The following is a 27691-nucleotide window of genomic DNA, read 5'->3' on the forward strand; positions in this document are numbered from 1 at the left end:
AAGTTTAATTTTTTTTTAAAACGGTTTTGCAAAGCACTGTGCACATTTTTCAGCGCACAGCTCATCGTACAGGTGAGAAAAGTGGAAACCGAGAGGCTGTGTGACAGGCGCCCAGGGAGGGGGGAAGTCCGTCTTTATTATGCAGCTCCGCTGTCACTGAGGAGTCAGAAGCGGCCAATCGGGAGCCTAAGGGAGCTGGCTGAGGGCCTGAGTTCAAATTCTGCTGAAAAAGGGTGAGGGCTTGGATGGCGTGTGGCCGGCCCTCCCTGGGGCCGCGGCTGTGGGGGGCCCCCGGCCGCACGCTTCGGGGGTCCTGCCCGTGGGGAGGGGTCGGGTGCGATTGTGTGACTGCGGGGGTGTCGGGGCTGCAGGCAGCCCCCCCCGAGTCCCTCTGACGAGACAAAGGCCCCGGGCTGGGCGCAGGAGGGCTCCGAGTGCGGGGCGGGCGCCGGGCCCGTACGCATGCGCCGGCGCGCGAGCGCGCGCCCCAGTCGGTGCCGGGGAACCCAGGCGCCAGGGCGGGCCAGGGAGGGGTTGGGCTCCGGCCCCAGCGGGCGGCGCGGCCCAGGGAGGACCACGGCGGGCAGGGGCGCCGGGCGCGCCGCGGGGCCGGGCTCCCGGGCGCTCCAGGGCGCCCTCCGGCGGCCGGAGGGGAGGGCGGCGGCGGGGAAGGGGGGCGGCCTGAGGCGGAGAGCGGAGCTGGCGCTGGCGCTGGCGCTGGCGGTGCGGCTGTGCACTTGCTGCCTGCTCTGGGCCTCCGCCCCCGCGCTGCTGCTGCCGCCGCTGCTGCTGCTGCTCCTGCTGCTGCTGCCGCCGCCGCCGCCGCCGCCGCCGCGCTCCTCCGTCCGCGGGCAGGCGCCGTGGGCGCGCACCCCGCTCCTCGGCCGCGCGCGCCCGCCCTCGCCCGCCGCCGCCGCCGCCGCCGCCGCCCGCCTCCGCCCGCCCCCCGCCGCCGCCCTCCGCCGCCGCCCGCTCCGCGCTCCGCACTCGCCCGGCACCGGCCAAGCAGGTAAGCGGGGGCTCTGCGGCCCGGCCGCGGGGGGCGGCTCGGCCGCGGGGGGCGGCTCGCGGGCCCACAGAGGGGGAGCAGGGGCTCCCCGGGAGCGGGGGCGGGGCGCGCTGCCCCCCGTGCGGCTGCCGCAGTGTCGGGGGGGGGGAGGACGAGCGCCGACCCGGGGCACCCGCCCGGGGCCCCGCGCCGCGGCGGCGCCCCCACAATTCGGGGACAGGTCCCCCCGCCGCGGGCCCGATGGCTGGCGCGGGCCGGCGGCACGTCGTCCCGCGGGAGTCCCGCCGCCCCGCGCCCGCAGCCGGAGGGTGCGGCGCGACGCGTGTCGGGGGGCCGCTCCTCTCCCCCCGTAAGGCGGCGCCCCGCGGCCGGCCGCTCCTGCCCCGCGGGCCGCAAGGTGCATCCTCGGCCGGGAGCCGGGGCGCTGCGCAGGGGTGTGTCGGGCGCCGCGGCCCCCGCCCCGCCTGCCAGCCCGCGCTGCCATGTTTTGCGGTGCTCCGCGGCCCCTCCCGCTGCGGTGGCGGACGAGGGAGGCGCCCCGCGCCCCCTCCCCGAGCCGCCGGCGCCCCCTCGCCCGTTCTCGGGGTTCGGGCAGCGCGCCCCCGGATTCCCGGGAGGGCCGCCCTTCCCCGCCGCGCGTGGGAACAGCCGCGCGCGCCCGGGACTACGCCCCTCTCGGGGCCGGGCACGCGCCGATGCCAGGCTGGACCCCAGGCGGCCCGGGCCCGAGAAAAATGACAAAAACGCAGAATAAAGCAAACAGCCCGACCCCCCGCCGCCCGTGCCCGCACGCGCCCCGGCGCACTGGCTCGTGCCAGGCCGGGGCACCGCCCGCGGCCCCCACCGCCTCGGCCCCACGCAGACCCGCGGGGACCCCCGCCCCGGGCCCCCGACGGATCAGGCGAGGACTCGCGGGTTCGCGCGTGCGGGGCAAGGCGCCCGCGTGCCCGAGCGCGGTGGAGCGCCCCGGCCAGCCCTGCCACCCCTGCCCGGGCCGAGCGCAGAGCCGGCGGCCCCGCGGCCCGAGGGACCAGAGAGAACGGAGCGGGCAGCCGCCCCCTGGGCGCGCGGGTCCGGCCGCCTCCCGGCCGCCAGCTCCTGCTCATCACAGCCACACATTGAATGGGAGTGGGACAGAGTCTAGACAGATCCCCGCAGTAAATTAATTGTCGAAAAGCACTTATTTTTACAGTTTCTTCCTCTCCCTCCTAGTGAGGAGGGCGAAACCCCTTGCAGCCCGGCGTGGGGAAGGTGGGTGGGGTGGTAACATCAGGGAGACAGCCACCATGTGCTGCAGAATCCCTTCTTGTACATTCTTCCCCTTCCACATAGGAAACTAACAAAGAATAAGCCCCATCTGTGTAAGGAAGGGATCTAGTGAGGGTAGGGAATGGGAAGGAAGCATGTTTTCTGCTTTTTATCTCGGTCTGAACATTTATTCTTGGAGTAACAGTCCTGCCCCTGCAGCAGAGGCTAAGGACAGAGCCGGGAAGGAATGAAGGGCCTTGACCAGTTCCCACCTCACTCACCCTTACTTCCAGTCTGTGAATATGGGGGACCAGACAAAGTTATTTATCTAACAAAGAATGAGGATTATTCTGTTGATGCCACTCAGACGTTATCCCAGTGAAGATAGATTTCCCTGGTTATGACAGGCTATTATTATTATTGAATGGAAATGTACTCAGCTTCTGTTGATTTGAAGAAGAGAAGGAATAGAAGGGCTTACTGCCTTTAGTTCACCAAACCCTGAATCAGAGCATCACTTGAACAACTAAGATGCTACTCCATTTTGAAATATGTTTCCCAAATGTGAGACTATTGAACTGACAAAGAATTAGGACAGCTGTCCATAGAAGAATCATTTGGATGATTTAAAAATTGATTTAAAAAAAAACATTTTATGACTTTTTAAAACTCTGAAATTTGATGAACAATTTGTAAATGAACTAACAGGATGATTGCTATGTAATTTTGAGCTTTGGACTTCAGATGACTGATTTTTTTTTTACTTTCACCAGATGTAATGGATAATGGAAGAATCAGGGAATTGTTTAGTCTTTAAGGCAAACCTAAGAAATATTGGGCAGAAACAGCTATCTTCTGGCTACCTATCATGTCAGACCTCTGCAGGGCAATTATGATGCTAATCAATTAGACAGAATTTCCAAGAATGTTAGGGTCCTTATTTTTCTCTCCATCCTAGGAAAATTGAAAAAAGAAAAATGCAAGTTACCCATACCACTGGACTAGTAATAGCCAGTAATCCTGGCTTCTTCAACCTTGTGCTGACTTATCTCTGCTTTTTTTTTTTTTTTTTTTTTTTTTTTTTTTTTTTTTTGCAAAAGGCTATTACTTTGAGAAGCAGGTCTGACTTCCCTTTTTGATTTTCTACCTTCTGTCATTCTGTACTCCCTGGAGGAAATGGCTGCCCTATTGTGTTCGTTTCTAGTATTAACTATGAGTGACCTTCAAATTAATGAATGTTATATATATTTCAGCTAAATAACCTCTTATAGAAATAACTTTAAAAAAACCTTTTTAAAAGGTGACTTAGGAAAGGTTTTGATGAGGAACAACAATTTCTTGAATAACCCCGGGATTTCATTTTATGTCTTCTCTTTAATTTTCAATGCTGCTTTTATAGGGTGTCCCAAAAATCATATTTCAGGTTTAAGCTTTCACAACTATATACTATCATCCTTTCTTGTTCATTCCTCCTGAATTTCTTTCCTACTTTTCCTTACTTTTCTTACCACCATCTTTAATCCAACTCTTCATTTGTAGTACAGGTTCTCATGCAGCTGGCCATTTTATTCCTATCAGGTAAGTTTCATGTATCCATTAAGCTAATTTTTAATTTGCCATTAATCCATTCCCATGGGATGAGGAAAAATCAATTCATTATATGTTCTCCTAACTGGGTGACTGACAACTATTTTGCAATTGTGGATCTTAACTAGTTCTCAAATAGCTATCAGCACAAATGGTTCCTGGAAGGGTGTGGTTTTTAAATGACTTCTATTAAGCATGCTTCTTCTAACAAGGACAAAAGAAACATGTTTCAGATAAATTGCAAGGAAAAAACACAAATGTTTTGATTTTTTAATATTCGGTTGTTTTGGAACATAAAACTATATATTAAACAGTTTTCATTTTCTTTTGTTTAAATAAATTAGCCCCCTTCAAATCAGATTACATCATCCTTGAACTGAAGGGACTCCTCCAAATTCCTTCAGCACAAATGTGCTCATCCAATTTACTAGATTATCTAGTTCTTAATTCACAAATTGCCAAAGAGCCTCAGAGAAATGAGTGTAATTCTTCAACTATATTTTTAAGTTCTTCTTCCTCAATGATTCATGATTTTGGAGATAGGATAGTCTCTGTTCCTATTGCTTCTCATAAAGAGAGAGATAGAGGTGGGAAAGTCCTTACTTCAGCTACCAGAGTGGGACGGGGAAGCAGGGAAGGGGGAAATTAGGGGGTGCTCTTGGCATGTCCATAGAAAGGTTGTTATACATTAGGGGAGGTATAGGGTTTAGTATTATCGGTGTTTTGTTCAGTTGTGTCCAACTTTTTATGACCCCATTTTGGGTTTTCTTGGCATAGATATAGAAATGGTTTTGCTATTTTCTTCTCCAGCTCATTTTACAGATGAGAAAACTGAGGAAATTGCCTAGGCTCACACAACATTAAGTATCTGAGAACAGATTTGAACTCAGAAGATGAGTTTTCCTGACTCCAAGCCCAGTGTTTTATCCATTTCATCACCCACCTAACACATGGGAGTTACTTTAGTAACTGATCAGAAATTCTAACAGCTATCTATAAAACTATTTCCATAAGGAAATTCATTTCAATTTTAAATCAACTGGTTTTCAAGTAAAATTTTGGAACATAATCCATTCCTAAAAGCATACATTTTTGACAGAAGTTTCTAATCCTGAACTTGCAATTGAACAAGTTGTCCCTTGGTTGGTGTTGATCCAATCCAAGTTGGAAAAGACTCCTTGAGTTGTCCAGTCCAACCTATAATGTGGTGTAGTGCCATGGCTTTCAAAGTGAGGATGCCACTCCCTGGGGGGGGGCATGGTATGACCCGGTGGGCATGTGATCAGCCGATAGGAGGGTGGGAAGATGGATTGGATCCCACCTTTCCACACAATCAACCATTATTCTAGTCTTATCTCCTCCTGAGTCAGACAGATATCAGCCCCTCAAGATACTCATAGCAGCAGCTTCACAGGTGTCATTTAGGAAATCCCTCCTTCCCCACAAAATATCACCCTTGTAAACCAGATTACTACATAACAGCAGAAGCATTCCTAAGGGGACAAGTTCCTCACTCCAGGACAGTGACCTGCAAAAGCCCTGCCTTTTCTTTTTAGGACAGAACAAGCAGGCATAAATGAGTTGATGTCGTGCAGATAATCCCCCCCCCCATTACAACTGAAACCCCTTTCCAGAGTTACCACTGGTCTCTTAATTGCCAATCTAAAGGTTCTTACTTTGACTTCTAAACTTTCCTGAAGCATTTGACAGTTGATTACCTTCACCTCCAGCATACTCCCTCCTATGGATTTTTGTGACATTGGTCTCATTTAATTCTCCTCTTAACAATCAGATAACCCCTGAGTCTCCTTTGTCTGATAATCATGCCCTACTCCCTCCTAGGGATATATCAAAAGGCTCTGTTCTGAGACTTCTCCTCCTTTGTCTCTTTATTCTCTCATTTGTTAACTTCATTGGTTCCCATGGGTCTAATTATGCTATAAATACAAATAATGACCAGGTCTATCTATCTATCAGCCCTAGTCTTTCTCATGAGCTCTGTTCCTGCATCACCAACTTCCTATTGGACATTCCAAACTGAGTCCCAGTAAGCACTCAAACTCAGCTTGTCCAAAAAGTGAACTCATTATCTTTTTCTTAAAACCCAAGCCCTCTTCCAGACTTCCCTATTTCTGCTAAGTGTACCAACATCCTCTCTAGGTTCATAATTTTTGTATGATCTTCTCCCACCCCACCAAATCTTGACATGTATCCAAGGTCAGGTATATATTCTCAAGCCTTCTCATGGGACCTGAGTACCTGCAATAGAGCAACCAACTTGATATCAGTCCCTTGGCTCCAGGCTGAATTAGTTAACTCATGAGCCTTTTTTCCTAAGCACTTATGGGTAGAGTAGAATTTGCAGAAAATTACTTTTCAAAAAGTTTGGAATTCAATGTAGAAGTACAATTGGTATAGTGAAATTGAATCTACTATATATTGCTAATACTGATTCATGAGATTTCTCTTGGGGGAAAAAGTGTGATCAGTTTGAGGGCTTAGAATTTGAAACTTGCCACAATTAAGCTGGGGACTGGTGAAGAATTCAACATCTTAATTCTTTCCAGAAGCAATCTTTCCTCTCCTGTCTTAGAATTTTATATGTGATTCATATTTTATTTGCTTTGAGTTATTCTATTAAAGCATTGAGTTGATTTCCTGTAATATGATATTCTGATGATTACTTAATGACTTAATGAGATGTTAACTTGTGTTCTTGGCTATGATAGTTAACCTCTACTGCACGAAAATTTGCTTTTGAAGGTAATGATCCTCTGTTATTTAAAGATATGAACTTTTATACAAATGAATTATACAAGCAAATTTCACAGTTATGTTTAACCTACTTAAGCCCAACTATTGTGATCTGCATTCATAGCTCCGGCTAGCAGTTCTTTATTGATGACTTTTAGAGGTTGTTTGCTGTGATGGGAGTCAGTCTATCTTCTTGCCCTAGTTTTGCCTATCCTTAAGTATTTCCTTGGGTTTCTCCTTCTATGAATTAGACAGGAGCCAAGGCATTTGGTTGAGTATCTCACACTGCTATATCTTAATAAATATACTACCAAGCATTCTGCATGCTGCCTTCCTAAATTTATAATTTTAAATGATTTTCTTCTTAGAAAAATCTGTTAACTAGAAGTTGTTGAATAATTACTGTAGTAGTGCATAGTCTAGGTCCCTGCGTCTGTTTTTTTAATAATTTTGATATTTTAATATTAGTTTCCTTTGTAATCCTTTTTATTTTATTTTATACTTTTAAAACATTATTGTGAGATAGGGTCTGTAGGCTTCACCAGACTGTCAAGAGTTGTCTGTTACACAAAAAAGGTTAAGAATCCCTCACCTATCAAATGATCAGTACTTGCCTGATTATTCCTGTATAGGATAAGAGCAAAGGAAGAGAGTTAATACAAAAAAATGGAAGCATAGTCTTTGGACCTCAGTTTCCTCGTCTATGAAGTTAAGAGATTGGACTAAGTTATCCTAGACTGATAGGAATCAAGTAATTGGCCTAGTTCGGTTTTCTTTCAGTCAACCAATCATTAAATGTTTTTAAATGCCAGACCACTACAGTAATGCTTCTCCTTGCATTCTACACACTTGTATTATTGCAGCATTTAAAAAAAAATAACCTTTCTAATTTTAATTACTTTACTTTCAATCTAGTTTTCACAGTACTGCCAGATTAATCTTTGTAAAAGACAACTTTTATGAGATCATTTTCCTATTCAAAAGCCTTCAGTGTCTTCCTATTGCCTATTGCATGGTGTCTAAACTCCTCTACCTGACTTTCAAGGTTCTCTGTAAGTCTATCCTACCTTTATCTCTCCAATCTTATTTTTCTTTTAGCTCTCTTATAATTCCCATCTAAAATGGACTGACCATTTCCCCCTGTTCTTCCAGCCTAGAATAAATCTTCTCTCTCTACTCTACTTTTCTAAATTACTGCAATCCTCCAAAGACCAGCTCAGGTCTCAATCCTTCTATGAATATCTCCCTAATTGCCTCAGTCTGTGATAATTTCTCTTTTATCCCACTCCTTTTGCCTTTAGACAGTATTACAGTTTTTAATAATTAAGAATGGCATAATGTCAAACCACATCTGGAGTATGTTCAGTTCTGGGCACTACATTTTAGGAAGGACATTTATAAGCTGGACCAACACCCAGAGGAGAGTGACCAAAATAATAAAGTTTATGCATTTGAATAAATGAACACTAAATGGTGATCAGTGGAAGGAGTTGGATGAGAGAAGACTTGTGGATGCCATGAGTACTACCTTGCTAGTATTTGAAAGACTGTTATTTGAAAGAGGGATTAGACTTTTTCTGCTTAGCCACAAAGAGCAAAACTAAGAGAAAAGGATGGAGGATGTAGAGAGGCAAATTTAAGCTTCCTGATAATTAGAGTTTTCTAAGAGTGCAATGACTACCTTCAATGGTAATCAGTTTCCTTAGACTTGGAAGCCTTTTTTGTGAGGTTTTTGGGGGAATTTCTGTTCAGTTACAGATTGAAATGGATTAGCTGATAGATTCTCTCTTCCAGCCCTAGAATTCTGCTTTCTAAGAAAATGATCCATTGTTCTCATGTGTGTTAAGTCCTATTTCTCTAATTTCATTGAAACCTATTTGAGGGAAATGACTTATATTTCATGATTTTTTTTCTTTAACCTTCTCTCATAGTATCTATCTTGTAGTAAATTCTCAATACTTATTTTGTATATTTGTGCACCAATAGATACTTTAATTTTATTCTCTTGCCTAAACTTATAATTTCATTAATGTGAAAATTCCTGATGAGGAAACTCTTTGTGGAGAAAATGGATGTGATCAAGTTTTTAAAAAATGAGATATCATGTTAATAGCAACTTATCATTAAAAGTTTGTTGTTTTCAGTATGTCTGGCTTTGTGACCCCATTTGGAATTTTTTTGGCAAAGATACTGAAATGGTTTTCCATTTCCTTCTCCAAATCATTTTACAAATAAGGAAACTGAGGCCAGTGGAGTTAAACGACTTGTCCAGGGTCACATGTTTATTAAGTTTCTAAGGCCAGATTTTAAATTGGGAAAATGAGTCTTCCTGACTCTAGGCTCAGCACTCTATCCACTGCATCACCTATCAGCCCTTATTAAAGATTATCATTCAGTTAAGCAAGCATTCTATTTGCTTAAAAGTAACCTGACTACATTTCTTTTCATTCAAACTTTTCAATCATTTACCCTGATCTCAATTCTCCTCTCCTCAATTTGTCATGTTCTACTGTAAGTCAGAAACAGGAAAACATTTTCTCGTGATTCTGATTAAAGATGGTCCCTAAAAGAGCCACCTGAGTACTGGAAAAGAGCCTCTGATTCTCTGGCTTCCATGAATGGATCCCATATCCCATGAGACTTTGGAAAGAATATTTTGAGATGCAAGCAAGACTCTAAAACAGGCTTATCATTTCATATGGTTATGTGTGACAGCAGGACCAAAATTAATCTTTGTGGCAGATCTACATTTTTAAACTCTGGCAACATATCGTTCTTTTCATTCCCAAGCCCTTGGAAAAATGTTTAAGCCTAATTCATTATGGGAGGCATTATGAAGTGGGGTACAGAGTAGCCCTCCCTGCTCTGAAGTATACTTGGAGATGATTCAAGGAGACATCTAAACAGACTTAACTGAAGTGATGAGACAGATGCTTGGGGTCCTTTTCATCATGAAATTTAGATAGATTAGTTGGTTGCATTTCTCCCCATTTTGCTCATATAGATGAAGTCTTGGCTTTTTCAATGTTTTAGAGTTTTAGGGAAAAGGAAGACAAAAAAAGACAGGGAGAAGGGAGGGGAATATTAGAGAAACTAAGATGCCTCGCCCACAACCTCCCTTTGTCTTCTTATTCAAGGCATAGAGGAAGAGTGCTAGTTTGAATTCAGGAGGGTCTTCTAGAATCATGATTACATTGATCAGAATTCTTAAGACTTGAAAATTGTTTTCCTTTATATTACTGTAGTCATCATATAAATTGCTCTTTTGGTTCTGTTCAACCTCTCTCTTTCATTTTAAACAAGACCTCCCAAGTTTCCATGAATGCATCTCTTTCTCTTAATTTCTAATGGCAAACATTTTTCATTCCTTTTGTAACACTCCTGGGTTACAGGTTAACCAGTTGAGCCCTCAAGGGTACAAGTATTTTGAGTTCCTTGTGGTCAGCAATCCTATCATTGTAGCTAGCCACTACATGAGCCTCTGTGTGCTTCCCATTACCAATAATCAGTTGATACAATTAGTTCTTAGTATTTTAATTTAAGATGCCAAAGTAAAAACAATCCCCAGAAAAATCCTGAGGCACACTCACCCACAAACTTACACAGCATTTCTGGAAGGAGTGGGCATAGACTTATTAAGTACTAACTAGTGAGAGGCATGTGCCCAACTCAGTTCTCAGCTCACCAGAACTGTCCTTTGTGAGGGCAACTAACTCCTCTTGTGTCCTTGAGCCAATGCCTATCTTTACTGTTGAGGTCCTCCTCTCAGAAAGGGCACCCTCTTATAAGTGCCTCTTCTCATCTGTGTGTCTCTCAAGGGTGTTTCTCTGCTCGCTACCCTTTACTTATCAAGTAGCAGTTCTTCAAGCAATGTAGTTGGTGGGTGTGGAAGAAGAGAGGAACCCTCTCCTCCATCCCAAGAGTGATAGCCTTCCTCCAGTGCTGGCTTGAACTGATAAATTCTCAAACTTCTCCATGACTTAAAAAAAAAAAGTAGTCACAAGGTTATGCCTAACTCTGACAAATCAAAAGATATTAGTTGCTTTCTTCCAGTGTCAGAAGTTCCTATGATTACAGATTGATTAAAAATTTTCATCACATCTCTTGGACCTTCTTTTGGTCCTACTGCTCAGGGGAAAGCCTAACCTTTATGAAGAAATAGATTTAACCTTTCCTTGATAGCCTCAGAAACAGAGGAACAGAAATTAGAATTGGGAAGTACCATCAATTAGGTTATTTTGGTCCTTTGCCTTAGAGAGGCAGGCATAAGGGATAAGTAATCTTATCCCTCTGGATCTCAGTATTCTCATCTGTAAAACAGGGATGATAATATTAGTTGTGCTCAATAAATCACAGCACAGTTCAGAGGATAGAGGGACTTGCCTGGGGATCAGAAAGACCCAGATCAAAGCCTACTTATGTTGAGGACTAGTTAGTTGTGCATCTATAGGCAAATCACTTATCCTCCTAGTTCCTCCAGACAATTGTCTTTGCAAATGATCAAATCCCTGGCATGAAGGGAGTCTCCTTGAACAGATGAAATCACTGCTCAGGATTATCCCTCAATAAAATTTACAAGGTTCTTTTTGAGGCTCAAATGAAGAAATAGATACAAATTGTAAGCTATAAAGATCTGTACAAATTTAAGTTGTTTACTGGACATTGGCAGATAACTGGAGACTTGCAAACTCATTTGATTTGTCATATAATTAGGATGTCTGAGATCTCACAAGGGTTTGGACCATTCTCCCTTTTTTTTGTCTATCTAATTCATCAGATATTCTGTTCATCTTAATTCCTTAACTACTGGACCACCAATCATTTCCTTTCCTTTAAAAGAAATTTATTTATTTTTAATTTACGGAATAAAACGCAGTTTCTTAACATAGTCAATTTTTTAAAAAGATGATTATAGAGGGGCAGCTAGGTGGCACAGTGGATAGAGCTCTGTCCCTGGAGTCAAGAGTACCTGAGTTCAATTCTGGCTTCAGACACTTAACCTAGCTGTGTGGCATTGGGCAAGCCACTTAACCCCATTGCCTTGAAAAAAAAAAACCAACCTAAAAAAAAAAAACTGCAAGCCTATTACATACAACTTACTATTCCTTTTAAATATATAATAGTTATTATATAAATTTCTTTTTTCTCTTTTTCTTGCCTTCCTCTCCCCTCCTATGACTACTGCATATAATATATTATGTGGGATGAATATGTATATATGTGTATATACATGATGAACATGTATATATATATGTGTGTGTATGTATATGTGTGTATATATGTATATACACATATATGGAATGACTATGTGTATAAATATATATATATATATATATATATATATATATATATATATATAAATCCATTCCATACCCACTTCTGTTTATCAGCACCCTCTCTAGAGGCAGATAGCTTCCTTCCTCATAAGTCCCTCATAATTAATATGGGTGTTCATAATTTCTTCCTTTTTTCCATAGTCACTGCTCTGATCCCCAGGACCTAGTTTCCTCACACCTCAGTTATCCACCATAAAGGCCTCCCCGCAAGCTATCCTATCGCCCTTTGGTTTGATAGCCACTGTTGCCATGACAGTTAATTTCTTCCATGTTTTTACCCTGTTTCTTCTTTGCCTAAAAACTTCCAGTGATTCCTATCTCTAACCTACCATTGCCACTGCTGATAGTCTGTCTCCCTCCCTCCATCCCCACTAAACACCTCACTATCCTAACATCAGACTCTTCCCAAGATACTGAAATAGGAGCTGTCCAACTATCATAACCTTTGCCGGGGTTCTCACTTTTCTCTCATCCTGCTGTGCTCAGGGCTTTGTGGGGAGTTCATAAAAACTCCACATTCAGTGGTTCAAGATCTTCCCCATACAACAAAGTAAAAACAATAACTAGAAAATATTTGAGCATTTGAAGTTTCCTTTACATAGGTTAACTCATTCATTCCTAACAACAACTCTGTTACAGATGAAAAAACAGAAGCAGCAGAGCTTAGGTGACTTGCCCTAGGCTTGCACAGCTAGTGTGTCTGAAGCAAATATTTGAACTTGAGTCTTCCTGACTCCAAGCCCAGTATTCTATCCACTTTGCCCACTTAGCTACCTTTGTGAGGGCAAAAGGGATTGAAAGGGAAGATCCCCATACAGAACTTTGCTGGAGATCCATAAAATGTTAACATAGATAGGGAAGCCAGTACTAAGTTTTATATAGAAATTGTAAGAGAATTTTACTCTTAAGTATCCCTGCATTTGTTGGGATGAAGACTTGTGAATAGAAGATGGGGAAGCCTAAGGGAATTGTCCCTTTAGACACAGACATTTATAAAAAGAGAATTAGCTCAATTGGTGAGATCATGGGGCAAACAAGGCCAGGGTAGAGCTTTCCAGCACAGGAGCTGGCTGGTTTGCCACTAGATTACTTCACTCTTCCCTCCAGATAGATACTTTGCTTCCCTTTGTGCCATCAAAGCACAGGTGAGTGAGTGGCTTTCATAGCTCAGCATAATAGCTGGTTGCTGGTTTTGCAGCAGTGGGGAAAAAGAAAGATGTCCCTTTCTCTGTGTCGTCCTGATACCATCGCATTACCTGGTCAGTGTCATAGCCACGGTGTTGTGTGAAGTTCAATAGGCTGTGCTCTGTCTTTAGTGGACACCCATTCACCACTGGATTGGAGTGGAAAAAGACCTAGATTTCAAGTGGGAAGTCCTGAGGAAGTTGCTTTCACCTTGGTTTTCTCATCTGTAAAATGAAAGGAATGAATTAGAATTCAAGTCCTTAGATGATTTCTGAATTCATTTTCATCCTTGATATTCTTTTCCAAATCCCTTTATTTCTTTGAAAAGGGTTTCCTCTTCCAAAGAATAAGGGTTATAATACTTGCATTCCTTACTTCAGGAGTTTATTATATTTAATAATTAACATAAAAATTGATAAAAATCTAGTTCACAAAAATTATTACACTACATAATTGATATCAAACATTGTTCACCATAAATCATCATATCAATGATAAAAAGTTTTTCATTATTATTTTTCCTAGAGAAAGGGGGGGGTCTAATTATATTTTCAGGTATATAACTAACATCAAAAATATTCCCTGCTTTCTTTGGAGAACAAGAAGGCTTAGTTTTATTTTAATTTTTTTGAGGGGGGACAGTTAAGATCAATCGATTTGTGACAGGGGTCACACAGCTAGTAAAGTGTCTGAGATCATGTTTGAACTTGGATTCTTTTGTCTTCAGTACTGGTGTTCTATCTACTGTGCCACCTAGCTGCCCCCTACATGTTCTTTATATGGAGAAATTCAGGTTAAACATGAAAAAAAGAATATTTTTAAGTACTCTTACGTTATCAAAGGAGATTATCAAAAAAGCTGTTAGTCACCTCCCTGAAATGATTTTTTTTTTGGGAAAAACAAAATGGGAGGGGAGGCCTTAAATGACTCATATTTCCTGTGTGTAGAATGTTTTACAAATAATAGATGATAAATAAATATTTGAGTTACTAGATCACATGTTAAAGTTGATATTGTATCTGAATTTCAGGTCTAATTCAATGTGATATTTATAAATAACATAGTACATATGCATATATAACATATATACACACATATATTTGTATATGTATTTTGATATGAGAGTTTACAGACTCGGAAAGTACTCCCAACCGCAAAGGATGGTTTGGGAGCACTTCCTGGAAGAAAGGATAGGTCATTAAGAATTAACATAAAAAAAAGAGTTAACATGTATTCATCAAGAATAGGTCATGGCAGATTAAACTAATTTCCTTTTTACATAGGGTTCCTAGACTGATGGATTAGAAGAATGCTATAGCTAATTTTCTTCTTTGACTATGTATATATTATATATTTGTGTGTACACATATATAAATATAAAGTGCATACATATCGATATTCATTTGTGAAACCTTATATATATATATTTGAATTTCTGAAAGAAAATATATATTAAATATAATATTAAAATATATTATGAGAACTCTTCAAATATTTGGATTTCAGAAAAAATATATATTGAATATATATTTTTCTTTTTTCTTTTTTAAAATTTATTTATTTATTCTTATTTTTGTACAAATGTTTTTTTATACATTGCTAAAATATTCTTGTTTAAGACTAAACATAATACCGCCTCCCCCCAAAAAATATAGACCCGCATGAGTGTGATAAAGGAAAGAGAAAAAAAATTAAAATTAAAAATAATAATATATTATGAGAAGTCTTCAAATAGAAGCTAGATAACCATTTGTCAGTAATTTCAGATGTGAGCTCAGCCGAGCACTGAGAAATTCTGATTATGTGATCTTAGAAATCAGTCAAATGTTCTCCTTTCCTGACTACTACTACTACTACTACTACTACTACTACATAGTATTTGTATAGTGCAAAGATAAGATAACAGATAAGAAAACAGATCACATAGCTGGGCACGATTTGAACCTGACTCAACCTCACTCAAATTCAATCCTATCTTCTTTTCTACCTAGTTACCTCTTCCAAAACCTGCCTTTCACTTGTTTGGATGGATCAACTGATCATTCTGTCCTAGTCAATTGCCTTCCTTATTGTTCTGGGATATTGCTGAAAAGCTAGCAAAGGAAGGGCATTTTGAAGCTAAATAGCCTTGTAATGACAATACTATCTCATAATCTACAGTGTTTTATAGTTTATTCTTATTCATGATGAACCAGCTTGGTGATACAATAAATAGAGCACCAGACCTAGAGTAAGTAAATTCCTGAATTCAAATCTGACCTCAGATATTTACTATCTGTATGACCCTTGAACAAATTACTTAACCTGGTATTTGTTTCTCTTTTCTCATCTGTAAAATGAACTAGAAAAGGAAATGGCAAGCTATTTTCTTTGCTAAGAAAATCTCAAATGAGGCCACAAAGAATCAAATATGACTGAAAATGACAAAATTATCAATGATAATAGACTAATTTTTATATAGTGCTTTAAAGTTTACAAAACACTCTTCATACCTTATGGTCTCCTTTCATTCCCACAACAACTTTAAAGGTATATTTTAATTCCCATTTTATAGATGGGAAAACTGAGGCTCAAAGTGAATTGTCCAAAGCTAGTTAAGTGTCAGACATGGAATTTGAAGCTGGGCTCCTGCCAGCTTGAAGTCTAGGGCCCTTTCTATTAACCACAACAACACTTTCCTTATCTTCTATCTTATAAGTAAAGAGTGCATTGCCATTTTGTGGATGGGGACATATTGAGGCTCATAATCCCACATCTAATAGTTTAATAGACTTGAGCTTCAACCCTATGGGCCCCCCAAGTCCATCATGTTGCCTCTTGTGAATTTTTTTTTTTTGGAAAGTTTAGGATGTCTTAGCAGTCAACAGTTTAGATTTCTTCTTCTGGTGTTACAACACACACACACACACACACACACACACACACACACAATTTTTTTTTGTTTTTGTTTTTGTTTTTTCCTAGAACCACTTATGGAGCAATTTTAGTAAGTGAGTGCTTTTAACTTCAGGTCCTGACTCAAGGTTGTTTATCCCAAAGAAAATAAAAGGATAGAAATTGGGCAGAATCCAGAAAAAGGTTGAAATTGAAAGTCAGATTTCAAGATTAGGGAGGTCAACGGTAAAAAATAACCAGGAAGGCCAAACAAAATGAAGACAAGTTACCAACACAGTCCTAGGGGATCCCTAGGGTCCAAATGAAAAGACAAAGAGTTACCAACATCCCTTGCTAACCCTGGGGTCAAGCAGAGCAAATTGAGCAGCGTGTCCAGGGAAAACAATCTCTTTTTCACCAACAGTTGCCTGACTTTCTGCCTTTTTTCATGGAGTCATTAACTATTGACCCTGGACTGGTTTAGCCTGGAGAAGCAGGTTCAGGGAGTGGACACCTGATTTAGGAAGCCAGGCCCAGAAATATGTGAAAAGATACAAGTAAATCCTGGCAACCCAGACCTCAGTACTGTCTTGGCCATGTCCTTATACCAATATGCCAAGCTAAATTTAGCTTCCTAGAGTGTCAGTCTCCTCCAATCACAGTTGCAGTTTCCATGGGAGGAATCAGGTAGTGACCAGGATGGAGACTTTTCACCAGTATTGTCACCTATATCTTTTTTCTCTTTATCCGATTTCCACCTCCCAACTCCTGCCCCTCTTTTTAAGGAAACATTATCAAGGTAACTGAAACAGATCAAAATCTTTTTCTCCTCTTTCTCTTCCATTTATACTGATATGATTCTTACTGCCAGCCACAACAGTTGATTGCTTCAGCTAGAATGACTAAACAAAGCTTATTCATTTTAGTCTAGATCTCTTAAAAATTATCTTTATGGACAGCTAGGTGGTGCAGTGGATAAAGCACCAGCCCTGGAGTCAGGAGTACCTGAGTTCAAATCCAGCCTCAGACACTTAATAATTACCTAGCTATGTGGCCTTGGGCAAGCCACTTAACCCCATTTGCCTTGCAAAAAAAAAAAACCTAAAAAAATTATCTTTATGATATAATCCAGTAGGAAATTAGGATTCATTTGACAGATTTCACACAGAAGATCAGTAACCATAGTAGGGCATTTGAGGATGCCAGTACCCCATTGGAAGAGGGTGCTTTTCATTAGCCCACAAAAGTAAAACAATTTGACTCCAGGTGAATACATAGAGCTCTTTCCTAGTGTGGCCTCAAGTTAGACCTTCACGGCATAATTTCCTTTTTTTGTCATGGGCTCTTGGTTTTAGAGCAGGTAGGATCTATGAAAGGTCATTTTACATCTAAGGAAGCAAAGTGGTTTAGTGACTTTCCCAGCTTATATAGCTAGTAAATTTGAAAGGATTGGGAGAAACTAGGTGATTCAGTAGATAGAATACCAAGCCTTGAGTCAAGAAGATCTGAGTTCAAATTCAGCCTCTGACACTTACTATCTGTGTGACCTTGGGCAAATTATTTTGTAATGTAGTAGATAGAGTGCCAAACCTGAAATCAGGAAGAATCATCTTCATGAAATTGGAATCTGACTTGAAGCACTTAAGCTGTGTGACCCTGGCCTAGGCAAGTCACGTAACCATGTTTGCCTCAGTTTCTTCATCCATGAAATAAAATCGAGAAGGAAGTATCACAAAGAGTTGGACATGACTGAAATGACTGAACCAACAATAACAAAAATTTTAAAGAATACTCCAGAAGACCAGATACCAGCTTCATTGGTATAAGCACAGAAGCACACTCAGATGGCAATATAAGTGAGCTTTATATTAGGGCGGCAGTGAGTAGAGCACCGGCCCTGGAGTCAGGAGTAGCTGAGTTCAAATCTGTCCTCAGACACTTAATAATTATCTAGCTGTGTGACCTTGAGCAAGCCACTTAACCCCATTGCCTTGCAAAAAAAAGAAAACAAAAAAGAGTGAGCTTTATATCATCTTCCTTTCTGTATTTATCTAAGTATGTGCATTAATAGTAGCATGGGTAATTAATAGAAAGTGCTATTGCCAAGGTTAAGGAATCCCTAAATATTTATATCTCACTATTTCTATCAAGATATAGGAGATTAGAGACTAAAAAAAAAATCTAAGTTCTAGTGACCTCATAGACACTGAGACACACATAGTCTTCTGCATTTACTGTGATGTCATCTCCCTCATTCCATCTTTGTGCACCCTCAGAAGCCAGTTGCTTGTGAAGCATCCTCTTCATCTATACTTTACTTATACTTATAAATACGCACATACGCACACAAAAAGACATCCTTTTCATCTGTACATATAAATACACACGTACAGACACATTCACAAACCTGCACATACCCAAACACACACTCCCACACGTACACATGTCACTGTGTGTGTTGGAATCTCAAAGCACTGGCAAGCCTAAGAAATAACTCTTCACCTGAGAGTGCTGCCTCCTAAATTCTTCTCTTGTATGAAGACAAGAAAAGGGCCAACCTGAATGACATTACTTTTACCCCAGAGGAGCTTGAAGAAGAATTGTAATCATACCTCTTCTGTCATCATCTAGACCCCAGCAGAGCAGAATAGGATTTCCACATTTCTCATAGGTAAGCATAGGCTGTCTTTTTTTATATGAGGCATCCAGAGTATAAATAATCAGCTCTTCCACATTTTTCCTCTCCTCTTGCATGGATTTTTTGGAGTTGAATTGGGATCCTTGTATTTATGCTTTCTCTTGAAATTCAGGTCATGTTAATAGATTGAAAATCACCTAAGATAAGCAAACTTAACTATATTGGGCCAGGGAGAACTTGGTTTTCCTCTTTCTGCCTCTACTGATATGTCTCCCAGGTTATTCCTAATTGGCATATTTCACCTTCCTTGGCTTTCCAGTCCCTTACCCTTCCTTTTTTCTCCTCCTCTCTCATAAAATCATAGACCCACAGAATGTCAGCATAAGAAAGACCCCTAGAGCTCATCTAGCCCATCCCCCACAGAGAGAAAACAGTATGGAACAGTAGAAAGAACATCCTATTTTGTAACTCAAATCCTGGTTGTACCATTTTGTGAATGATCTTGGAGAAATCACACAACTGCTGTGGGCCTTTCCCCAACTGCAAAATGAGAGGCTGGGATTAGATAATTCTGAAGTCCTTTCCAGTTCTAGCTCATGTCAAGAATGTATTTCCCAAGGTCACATGAAGAATAAGTGATATAACCACAATACAAAACCAGTGTCTTATAAATTTTCTAGGGCAGTCTTGTGTTTAGTTCCCCCCGCTCCTGATTGGACTCTCTTTCACCCTCTTTATCATTGTTCTATCTGGTAGCCTTTTCAAGATCTTTGATGCAGTATATCTGGGAGAAGTGAGCTTCCTTGTTACCTTTCACATCTCCAACTTAGTCTTAAGTCTCTATTTACCTTTTCCATGTCTGATTTTCTTCAACTTTAAAGCAAGTTTTTAATATGGCCAATTCAACAATAAATATGGCTTCAGCATCCTTTCTGCTCTGTGTTTTGGGATGAGCAGTAATCAGCGCTTTTGGAGATCTGTTCATTTTGCAGTTAGTAGATGATAATGGAACTTTCTAATGCCCTGGGGATTCAGAAGGTAAAATTATGCTCTTGGTGCCTTCTTATCTGTTTTTTTGGTGGTAGTACATATTAATAAGATTCTAACATTGTGCCCAGAATGAGTCCATCAATCCCTTTGACTTTTAACTGTAGTTTCTCGTGGAATGTAGTGGAAGATTGATGACTCCAGGTGAAAAACATTTCAACACCTCCATTATCCAGATAATCAATTATCGAAGCCTTTGAATTTTATTGTCCAGGATAACCTGAGAAGGATTTTATTTTTCAGGTACAGTAATACATGAACTACATGGAGGTGATGAATGCTATGATGTATTCTCTGTCCTTGTCCCCATGGTTACCCTGAACTTTCTCAAAGCTTAAATTTATCTAATCATTTCTGTCTTCTTTATATTTGACTCAGAGATGTGTTGCCCAGTCCACACTAATCCTTTTGATGCCCAGAATCAGCTGTTCTGTTATTTAGAATTCACAAAACATTTATCATTCATTAAGTACCTATGCTATATAGAATACTACACCTGGCTAAATTTTATTCAGCAACAAATGAAATTCTAAAGCAACAAATACTAAATGGAGCATTTGGAAAAGAAATTTTTAAGAGCACATACCCAAAGGTATATAATGGGGAATAGGGTTCCCAAATACTAAATATTGTTATTCATTGCTGTGAAATTACCCTGGAGGGTGTAGCTAGGTGGCAAAGTGGATAGAGTACTGGCCCTGAAGTCAGGAGTACCTGAGTTCAAATCCGGCCTCAGACACTTAATGATTACCTAGCTGTGTTGCCTTGGGCAAGTCACTTAACCCCATTGCCTTGCAAAAAAAACCTTAAAAAAGGGGCGGCTAGGTGGCGTAGTGGATAAAGCACCGGCCTTGGAGTCAGGAGTACCTGGGTTCAAATGCGGTCTCAGACACTTAATAATTACCTAGCTGTGTGGCCTTGGGCAAGCCACTTAACCCTATTTGCCTTGCAAAAACCTAAAAAAAAAAAAAACTTAAAAAAAAAAGAAATTACCCTGGAAGGTAACCCTTCTTATCCAGATTGTTAGAACTAAATCTCTAAATATAACAAACTTCCTGCAGTCCCACAGACTGAGGTCTGTGTGTGTGTGTGTGTGTGTGTGTGTGTGTGTATAACCTTAAAGATGCTTAACTTCTTGGGGCGGCTAGGTGGCACAGTGTATAGAGCACCAGTCCTGGAGTCAGGAGTACTTGAGTTCAAATCTGACCTCATACACTTCATAATCACCTAGCTGTGTGGCCTTGAGCAAACCACTTAACCCCATTCGCCTTGCAAAAAACTAAAAAAAAATGCTTTACATCTTTAAAGATGGTTCTCATACTGATGCCAGGCTAACATGGGAAAAGAGAATTATTAGAATAGCTTTTTTGAGAAAATTATTGTAGGTTGTATGGAATAAAAATTCAAAAATAACCCTTTTTATTCACTACTTCATTGTGGCTATACCATTAATTTGTTTGGATGGATACATGTTTATTGATTAACAACTTTGTACAACATTATGCTGAACATTGGGGGATATAAAAATTAAACAAGACTATGTCTTACCCTTACAGGATTTACAGTCTAGTTGGAAAAAGTGTAACATACATACAAAGCAAGCAGTATCCCAGTTAATTCCTTAATTCCCTCAAGTTGCATAACCTTTCTGTTTTGCCATTTTCTTTTTCTCTTCCAAAAGGTCAAAAGAGAGACTTCACCCACCTTTCTCTTTTAAGTTTTGTTAATGTCTAGGCCCTTTGCAAGTGGGGCTCATATCTGCCCCACGGCATGCAGAGCTTTACCAGAAAATCAGAATGTAGGTCACTGCCAAAGGAGATTGCACACACTGGCCAACTGTGATGGCCCGATGATGGTTTCAAGGTTGGTGTGATGCCAGAGGCCTTTAGAAGAACACCAGCCATCTACCCCGGGAGATGCTAATGTTTCTAGATCCTGGCTCTGTGCATGCATCTTTTCTTACAGCTGTACATGAATTTTATACTTCCAGCTCCAGAAGTCACATTCAGTCTCATGTGGCTGTACACAGGATGATTAGAATGCATTCAATATGAGACAAAAGGGAATTTGTGAAGAGGAAGTTTAGTCTACAGTTTTTGTGGCATTGGTAATGGGGGGAGGTGGTTTTAGATTTGAAGATGCCCACATGGTATGGAGAATGGAAAGGATACTGGCCTTTGAGTTGCAGACCTGGGTTGAAATCCTGGCCCTAGCACTTAACTTGCCATGTGAACATGGGGATATCTGGGCCTCCTTTTCCTCATCTGTAAAATAGAGTTAATCATACTTTGTTATATCTACATTACAGGGACTCACCCTATCCTTTCATTCATATAAAGCAACTGCTGGACTAAGAAATACCCTTTACCAGTGCAGATTGGCATCTCCTTTTTGATTTATACTAGTCTTAGAGAATTTCTTAGAGGATTGAGAAAATGACTCACCCAGGATCAGAAATTTGTAAGGAAGGGTCAGAAGCAGGATCAGAAAACAGAACTTTTTAGTTCTCCCAGACTCTACCTTGTTGAGAAATGTGCCTTTACATTGTCAGGGGCCATGTAAATATGGGCTATCTTGTTATTAAGGTTGGTGCTTCTCTTGTTTTTCTGCCTGAAGTAAGCAGGTCATCTATATTTAAACTAATTATTTATGTTCTTTAATTACTTCCCTTGTAAAAGTATCAAGCAGTCAGTATTTATAGAGCCTGAACTCTGTGTTATATATTTACTCTTGCTTTCCAAGGGTAATTTTTTATTGTTTTTGTTTAACTTCAAAACTCAGCTTGTTAATGTAACAGGAGTGAAATGAAGCCTGAGAATAAGAATAGTGAAGGCCCCATCTACTGCCTTTTTGGGCCTTAATGGGTGTAATTAGCTGGTTGACCAACTTTAGTGCCAACATCAAATGTGAATCAACATTTAAGTGCTGACTATTTGGTCACTTGGGTTGGGAAAGTCTTTTTGATAGCTAATACAACCAACTTGTGAAGGGAGTAGGTAGCAGAAAGAACTTCACACTTGATAGAATACTAATAGTTTAGGTCCAGATGTACCATTAACTGTGACTTTGAGCCAGTTACAGTCTTTCAAGGTATAACTTCGCAAAAGCAAAATTCAGCTAGAGGAATAGAAGATAAAGAATCTCAAGGAAAAATATGAATAAATTAGGACTGAAGAAGGCCCAGAATTACCAGATCTCCAAATACTATAAATTAGTAATCATCAAATTAATTTAATATTGGTTAAAGTTGGAAAAATTGATCATTGGAACAGATTAGGTAAACAAGATGGCACCATAAGAGGACAATGTTTGATAAGCTCAAGGATATCAACTCCTCAGATTTGATTAAGAACTCCTGGGAAAGGGGCGGCTAGGTGGTGTAGTGGATAAAGCACCAGCCCTGGAGTCAGGAGTACCTGGGTTCAAATCTGGTCTCAGACACTTAATAATTACCTAGTTGTGTGGCCTTGGGCAAGCCACTTAACCCCGTTTGCCTTGCAAAAACCTAAAAAAAAAAAACTCCTGGGAAACTTTGTGATGCTGCTTAAATGACTTGCATAGAGGTAACATATATCTAAGGCCACATTTGAACTCAAGATCTCCTGATACCAGATTGAGTGCTCTGTCTACAGCACCACCTTGCAGACTAGTAATAATTGCACCTACCTCCCAAGGTTGATATGAGGATCAAATTTTATATATATATATATATATATGGAGAGAGATAAAAGTCTTGAAGCAATCATAGGTAATTAAAGCTTTAATAGCTTAAAACATCACCAGGATTGGGGGAGTACCCTATATGTGTAAAAAGAATTTGACAGACTTTAAGGTGTTATACAAATGTTAGTTATTAATATTATTTGATAATTTTAAAACCTTTGTCTTCTGAGAGGGTTACTGTAACCAGGAAATGGTTGCTGCAATTTAAAAATGGACTTCCATGCTCTCTACTAGCATTGACAGCAAATGGTTCCCTGTAATTTAGGATTCTGAAGAGCCCTTTTCATTCCCATGGTAATAATCTTCCCAACCTCCTCCTGGTTTTTGGCTGCTCTCTGTGATTTCTACCCCCAACCCCCACTCCCTTATTCTTCTCAAAAGGATTTTATATTTCAGTAATCTTTTCTGATGAGCAAGGTCTGGACATTGGATTCTCATCTCAGGTTAATTATGTAGCTCTCCAATATTTCTAGGCTGGGTAAGAAGTAAGCATAGAGTTGTATAACTCAAATATGGTTTGATTCTTTATGTGTTATGAGTGATTAAACTCAAGAGCATTACTCAGAATTGTTTCCCTGGTCCCCAATGGCATGACTGAGTTCTGATTCTGGATCTCTAAGCCAAAATTTCAGAAAGCTCTCCCTGTGTCACTTGTGTTTTTTGTGAGCCCCTCCTCACTTTTGATTTTGTGGCATTTCTGACCATATGTCTGCTATGGAATCTTTAATATTTATGACCTTTAAGGCCTTTCTGCTTAACACCTGAGTCACAATTCTTCGAAGAAATCCTCTCTCACTCTGATGCACTGCCTAGAGTTTCCATACTGATACTGTTTGTTCATTTTTAAGTTATTTCTGTTTTGAGTTCCAGATCAGATCAAATCCCTGTTCACATCCCATAGATATCTCTCCCATAGATATCCCTTTCAGACCCTCCAACACTGCCAACTGTCTCACTTCATTTGGTTCTAAGTGTATGCCACCTTGTAAAGACATACCACACCTGACATGGTTAATCACTTCTGAAATGCATGACATTAGACATTGGGAGCGGGATTAATGAGCTCTACAGAAACAATGAGGGTATTTCTCTCAAAGAAGCAAAAATTTGGACTAGGAAATCTTAACATAGCAGAGGGAAGAGATGAAATGAGAATTGTACTGAGCCAGAAACTTCTCTTATGTTGTCTTATTGGCAAACCTCCCCCAGGTGCCTTCCCAACAGTCGTTCTCTGATTGGCAAGATTGTCTGCTCTCTATTGGTCACAGAGCAGAGAGAGAAAGCCCCCAAAGATGGATTTAATGAAGACATCATCATTCTAAATGTTGGAGGGGGGCAAACAATGTATTTTAAATTTAAAATTTTAATGAGCTTAGCAATTACCAGGTACAGACCTTTCAATATATAAAGAATGTAAAAGGAATAGATGAGGAACTGTGTTCTTTTGTTGTATAAAATATTTTGAGTGTTTATTAAATTTAACAAGGAAGATACAAAATTGCCCATTTGTATTCCTCAGACTTTTTTTCTATAAGTTTTTTCATAATTTTTGACAGAAAATTTCTATCATTATGTTATAACTCCCCTCACTCCCATGTTGAAACCAAATAGTAAATAAGTGAAGTCAAGTTAAACAATCAGATTCACTTGACTGTACCTCTTTGAGGACAGGGACTCTATGGTGTCTGTGTTTTATCTTTCCCACACAAGATAAGGATTCAGTGTTTATTGTTACTTTTTGGTGATGTTGATGCCTTACTTTGTAATTTGTGGAGGTCTGCTTTGACATCAAGGACTGAAACTTCCAGAAGGCAGGGACCACATCATTTTTTTTTTGAGTTCCCCAGAATTGACTAGTATTGTGTCCTTAATTAAGTAGCTTACTTGCTCTTCAATTATTTTTCAATTGTTTCTAACTCTTCTTGACCCCATTTGGGATTTTTCTTGGTAGAAGACAAGCACTTGGTAGAAGTGGCTTGGATTTCCTTTGCCAACTCATTTTACAGATACGGAAACTGAGGCAATTAGGGTTATGTGACATGTCCAGAGTCACACAATAAGTGTCTGAGGCCAGATACAAACTCAGGAAAATGAGTCTTCCTGACTCCAGACCTGGTGCCCTAAACACTGTGCTACCTAACTGCCTTACTTAGCTCAGTAAATATATATATTAACTTGTCATCTGCCAAAAATCAAACTGCTTTGGTTGTCTGATTCAGGAGTGGGGGGGACAGAACAATGTTTATGTATCAGTTAATCAGGAGTATTTTTTAGGACTAAATTGGCTAAAGAGGCAGCTGCTGACCAGGGCAAGCTGATTGGAATGTTTCATTATATTTACATCATTCTTTCCCCTGTCAGGACCAGTTCTCCTGAAAACAGACTTCCTTAGGCTACTTTTCTGGAACCTTAGGCTGTCGTTTGGAGGCCAGGCTACATATATCCAGTCTGCTCACATCAGTAATGGATTTTTGCATGTAGAAATGGCTATACATTTAATTTATCACACAGCTGACATGTTTGAATAAGCTTCCGAATCCACCTAATTCTCTCACAGACTGGAGAGTGATTCACTTTGGAGTCTGGTTTTCACTTTGCCTAGTTAATAATAGATGTTCAGTGATACCAGAGCTTTACAGCTTTCTAATTTAAAAATGATATTAAACTAAAATGCTAATGGACCAGCCTGGATTCCTTCAAAATTTCATATGTGCCAGAGGGGAACTCCAGTACTGAACATTGCACAAGCATTTAGACTGATTCTACTCTCTGAGCAGCAGGGATAGTAGTGGGAGGGGTGAGGGGAGTACTCACCTAGAAGTTATAGAGCTGCTTAAGTATCCATGGGTAGGTCTCTTGCTTCAGTCCCATCCTCAGGTCTGTATATGACACACTGAAGAATCATAGAGTATTGGAACTAGAGGGACTTTGGAGGTCACTTGACCTTCAGAATCATTTGAAATTAGCCTAAAGATCCCTCCAACCACATAATAGGGGTGTGTTTGGGGACCAAAAGAAGAATCAAAACTCATTTTGGGTTCAGTTTTATTAGGCTGCTTGTTGATGTTTATTAAATTCATACTACAGTGGAGGAAGCAGCATAGTTAGAAGGTGCCCTCTTCCTAATGAGGGCTTGGGATTATTTCTTGCCTCATATTCACTGCTATATAACCTTGAATTAGTCACCTAACCTTCTTAGACTTTGGTTGCCTCATATACAAAATGAAGAACCCTGACTAGAGGGTTTCCAAGGTTCCTCTCCATACTTCTAGATCTAATGGTCTGGGAACAGGGACCCTGAACCCTGCCTTCAAAAGGGTTATAATAAAGGGATATGTTATGCACAAAGATAGATAATAAAAGTATATAGTACAACATGTGCAGGACAATATGTCCATTGTCAGATATTACCAATAGTTTGATTTATTTTATCAGACTTAGCAGGTTATTTGACTTCTACTTGGGTGAGTAAAGAGAGTTAAAACTATTAAAAGAAACAATGAATTCAGGACCCCCAAGTTAAGAACCCCTGCTTGTGATTGATTTTTATGTGTGTGTTAATTTCTGTAAGGCCAGGGAGGGAGGATCTGTACTTCAAAAACCCTATGGCCAGATCATAGTAGGTGTGTTTGGTTAACTTCCTGACATGATTAGGGCTCTAGATAGAGCTTTGATATTTGGAGGGGGAGTGGGCTAGGGCAGTCGAGACAGCAAGGCACTGAGAGGTATATGCTTATGGTGCTTTTCAAGTGTATACCAGAAGCAAGTTTTGCACTCCAGATAATGAATGGAAGGTATGCCTATTGGGACAGCTAGGTAGTACAGTGACTTAGCACATCTGGCCTGGAGTCAAGAAGAGTCAAATCTGGAGTCAAATCTGGCTTCAGATACTTACTCTGTGACCCTGGGCAAGTCACTTCACCATATTTGCTTCAGTTTCCTTATCTGTAAAATGAGCAGGAGAAGGAAATGGAAAACAATTCCAGTGTCTTTGCCAAGAAAATGATCCCCAAATGGGATCAGTAAGAGTTGAACATGACTCAACAACAACCATGCCCATTGAAACACCATGTTTAGCATTAACACAGAACCCTATATAAACAAGATAAATGGAAATTTATGCTGCTATTTAAGATAAGTGGCTTTTAAAAATGATACTTATTTGTTTAAAAAAGAAGAGCTAACGGGGCAGCTAGGTAGAGCACCAATCCCTGGAGTCAGGAGGACCTGAGTTCAAATCCAGCTTCAGACATTTAATACTTACTTAACTGTGTGACCTTGGGCCAGGCA

At 40.7% G+C, this 27691-nt stretch overlaps 1 protein-coding gene across 1 annotated transcript in view; it reads left to right on the plus strand.

The window, feature by feature from the left end:
- Positions 1-265: 265 nt before the first annotated feature.
- MAPT (microtubule associated protein tau) overlaps positions 266-27691 on the plus strand; it is a 164608-nt gene continuing 137182 nt past the window's right edge. Inside the window, exon 1 of the mRNA XM_074224397.1 lies at positions 266-1009. Coding sequence (XP_074080498.1) covers positions 463-1009 — 547 coding nt within the window. The 5' untranslated portion in view covers positions 266-462. The remainder of the gene's footprint in view (positions 1010-27691) is intronic.

This window comes from Macrotis lagotis, chromosome 2, assembly GCF_037893015.1.
Source record: "Macrotis lagotis isolate mMagLag1 chromosome 2, bilby.v1.9.chrom.fasta, whole genome shotgun sequence".
In the NCBI taxonomy this organism is placed as follows: domain Eukaryota; kingdom Metazoa; phylum Chordata; class Mammalia; order Peramelemorphia; family Peramelidae; genus Macrotis; species Macrotis lagotis.